General features: G+C 37.5%; 1 protein-coding gene across 1 annotated transcript; it reads left to right on the forward strand.

The window, feature by feature from the left end:
- Positions 1 to 233: 233 nt before the first annotated feature.
- Positions 234 to 1,268, forward strand: LOC104223235 (uncharacterized). Its single transcript, XM_009774628.1, has 3 exons — positions 234 to 519; positions 651 to 1,048; positions 1,134 to 1,268. The coding sequence occupies exons 1-3, from the start codon at positions 234 to 236 to the stop codon at positions 1,266 to 1,268; spliced, it is 819 nt and encodes a 272-aa protein (XP_009772930.1).
- The last annotated feature ends 2,612 nt before the right edge of the window (positions 1,269 to 3,880 follow it).

Below are 3,880 nucleotides of genomic sequence, written 5' to 3' on the forward strand. Positions count from 1 at the left end.
AGGGGTACATGAAATTCTTGGGTTTCCAACATTGTTGCTGCAATAATATTGGCCAAATCTGGTGCTTCTAGAATTCCTACAACACTACTACAACCACTACCATCAGCGATCAACATATCACAATCAACTTTCACAATGCTATTGGTATGAAGGACATATATATTACTGCAATTTATGCTAAATGCAAATCCATAGATAGAAGGGACCTATGACAATCTCTTGAACTAGATAATATGGTGGTTGATGTCCCTTGGTGTGTGAGAGGGGATTTCAACATAATCATGGATCCTAATGAAAAACTCGGGGGTAAACCTCACAGAATGTATAGAACTTTGGAATTTCAAACTTGTATCAACAACTGTGGCCTCATTGACATTGGTTACAATGGTTCTAATTATACTTGGTGCAATAACAGAAGACATGGGAAGAGAATCTGGAAAAGGCTTGACAGGATCTTTGTTAATGATCATTGGGATCAATTGTTTCAAAGAACCTCTATTAGACATCTGACTAGGACAGGTTCAGATCATAGACCCCTTCTTATGAAGAATATGGATGCTGATAATCAACACATCAATTATTTTAGATTTCTGAATTGTTGGTTAACATAGAGGGATTCTTTGATATAGTGAATGAATCATGAAATACAGAAGTGGTTGGGAATCCTATGTGGATTCTTCAAAGTAAGCTCAAAGCTCTTAGTAAAAGGCTATCCCAATGGTCTAGGTATGAAATTGGGGACATTAATGAAGCTGTTACCAATTGGGAAGATAAACTTCAGGAGTTGAAGGACATTGATATAGAAGATAACTCGGAAAAGAGTAGAGAAGATGTCAACATGGCTCATGCTCAGTATATTAGATGGCTCAGTCTTCAAGAATCCATACTTAAACAAAAATCTCAAATAAAGTGGTTTGAAGAAGGGGAAAAGAATACCAGACACTTTCATTCCATCCTTATAGAGAAGAGAAGAAGGCAACAAATTAATCGCATAAAAAACAGTAGAGGAAGCTGGATTAAGGGAGATGAGAAGATAACCAGAAAAGCTGTGAGACATTTTCAAACCATCTTTAACCTCACCCCACCTATAATTAACAATTCTATCCTAGATTGTATTCCTTTTTGTGTTTCAGGTGATGACAATAAAATGCTTAGAAAGGCCCCATAGCAAGATGAAATCAAGGAAGCAATATTTAGCCTCAGCCCTCACAGCACAACAGGACCAGATAACTTCAATGACACCTTCTTTCAGAGTTGCTGGAAAATAATTGAGAGGGAAGTCATTGTTTTTGTGAAAGATTTCTTCAAAGGAAAATGTTTGACCAAATTTTATTCTCATACTTGTTTGGTTCTAATTCCTGAAATTGACAATCCTACTACCTTTCTGACTTTAGACCCATTAGCTTATCCAACTTTACTAACAAGATTATCTATTCTCTTAGAGTTAACACTTTGTTGCATAAAATAGTTTCCCTGAACCAAAGTGGCTTTGTTAAGGATAGACTCATCTCAGGAAATATTTTGTTAGCTCAGAAAATTATTCACAATAATTCTCAATGCAATAATGGGGGTAATGTTATCATTAAATTGGAGCACTTAGAAAATTTATTTTTTCTGATAATTGGATTGGTTTGGTGCACAATCTCATATCAAATGTATGGTACTCAATTATCACTAATGGTATGAGACATGGCTTCTTCACTTCTTCTCAAGAGCTTAAGCAAGGGGATCCTCTTTCCCCTAGTCTCTTTATTATTGTTGCTGAAGTCTTATCTAGATCTCTTAACTCTTTATATAAAAATCCTAACTTCACTCCATTCTCCATGCCCCCTAACGTTCCTAGGATTAACCACCTTGCTTATGCTGATGATATTGTTATGTTCTGTAGTGGTGGTTCTACTTCTATCAAACTGGTCATGAATGTTATTGATAACTATGAAAGAAGTTCTGGTCAGCTAGTTAATAGGGACAAAAATTACTTATTAATTGCTCCTAATACTGCTGCCACTAGAATTAACAGGATTAGAAAATGCACTGGCTTTATGGATAAGAACTTTCCTTTTACTTATCTAGGTTGTCCATTGTATGTGGGTAGGAAAAAGATTGACTTTTTTGATAACATGATTAGCAAAATTGTGAAAAGGCTTAATGGCTGGCAAGGCAAAATGCTTTCTCATGGGGGTAAAGCTACTCTAATTAAGAGTGTTCTTTAGTCTATCCCAGTGTACACTCTTTCTTCTATGACTCCTCCTAAGGAATTATTTAGGTTAATTGAGAAATATTTTGCTAATTTCTTCTGGGGTTCCTCTGAGAATCACAAGAAATATTATTGGAGTTCTTGGAACCATCTTGCCCTCCTTCTTGATGAAGGAGGCATTGGCATTAGAAAAATGGAAGATATTAGTAACATGTTAGATATGAAAAGGCGGTGGAGGATAAGGTCCACATCATCTCTCTAGGCCACTTTCATTAGAAATAAATATTGTGTCAGATCTTATTTAGTCTCTAAAAAGCTTGCTCCAGGTAATTCCCATGCCAGAGTCATGTTCTCAAAATGAGAGATATTGCAAAAAATCATATTGTGTGATAGGTGAATTCTGGCTCTAATAACTTCTGGTGGGATAATTGGTCGCTTAAAGGCCCCTAGCAAAACAGTTCCCTTCCAAATCTTTGGTAAAGGAATTCATTTCTGATGGTCAATAGAATACCAACAAGTTGAAGGAGCTCCTACCAGATCATCTGGTTTACCATATCCAAATCATTCCTATTGGCAACCAAAACAAGGATGGTCAAATATTTTGGATACTCTCGGATAATGGCAAGTACACAAACAAAAGTGCATGGAATCTGGTAAGGAAATATAGTCCAAAAGTTCAATTCATATACAAGGTATGGAAATCTACTATTCCTTTTAAAATGTCATTTCTAGTATGAAGGCTATGATATAGCAAACTCCCTTTTGATGATGTGATTATTAAATTTGGCAAACACATTATTTCCAGATGTAACTACTGCAATAATGTGACGATCCGACCGGTCGTCTTAAGAATTTAATACCCAGATCCCCTATTGACTGCTTTTCCCGAGTTTATTTCTACTATTTTGATTTGCCGGGATGTTCGACTTCGAGTTTCGGAGAGTTTCAAGACACTTATCCCTAAATGAGAGCTTAAGTATTGGAAAGTTGACTGTAGTCGGAACAGTATGAAGCGACTTCAGAATGGAAATCCGATGGTTCTGTCAGCTTCCTTGGGTGATTTCGGGCTTAGGGGCGTATTCAGATTGTGTTTTGGAGGTCCGTAGCGAATTTAGGCGTGAAATGCAGAAAGGTCAAATTTTAAAGTTTCCGGTTCGATAGTGAGATTTTGATCCGAGGGTCAGAATGGAATTCTGGAAGTTGGAGTAGCTCCGTAGTGTTGAATGTGACATTTATGCAAAATTTCAGGTCATTCGTACGAGGTTTGATAGACTTTTTGATCGAAAGCGTATTTCTATAGTTTTTGGGATTCTTAGGCTTGAATCCGATGAAAAATAGGTGTTTTGATGTTGTTTTGAGCATTTCGAAGGTTGGAACAAGTTTGAATAAAGTTATGGGATATGTTGGTAGGTTTGGTTGAGGTCTCGGAAGCCTCGGGATGATTTCGGATGGTTGACGGAAAGATTTTTGGAATTTGGAGTTGCAGCTTCAGTTGTTCTTTTGTCATAACCGCACTTACGAGTGTGGGACCACAGGTGTGGAGCCGTAGAAGTGGCGAATCGATTGCAGAAGCGGAAATGGGGAAGTTCAGCAGGGACCGTAGAAGTAGTAAGATTTTCGCAGGAGCGGTACCGCATCTGCGGAAGGGGAATCGCAGATGCGGAAGATGGGTTTTAAGTGAGA

Source organism: Nicotiana sylvestris, chromosome 12 (assembly GCF_000393655.2).
Source record: "Nicotiana sylvestris chromosome 12, ASM39365v2, whole genome shotgun sequence".
Classification (NCBI taxonomy): Eukaryota; Viridiplantae; Streptophyta; class Magnoliopsida; order Solanales; family Solanaceae; genus Nicotiana; species Nicotiana sylvestris.

Excerpts from the sequence above, each read along its gene's own strand:
- LOC104223235 (XM_009774628.1), top strand. The coding sequence starts at position 234 with ATGGTGGTTGATGTCCCTTGGTGTGTGAGAGGGGATTTCAACATAATC. Across the intron at positions 520-650 it reads TAGACATCTGACTAGGACAG|AAGTGGTTGGGAATCCTATG; the intron begins GTTCAGATCATA and ends CATGAAATACAG. Across the intron at positions 1,049-1,133 it reads AGAAGATAACCAGAAAAGCT|GTGATGACAATAAAATGCTT; the intron begins GTGAGACATTTT and ends TTTGTGTTTCAG.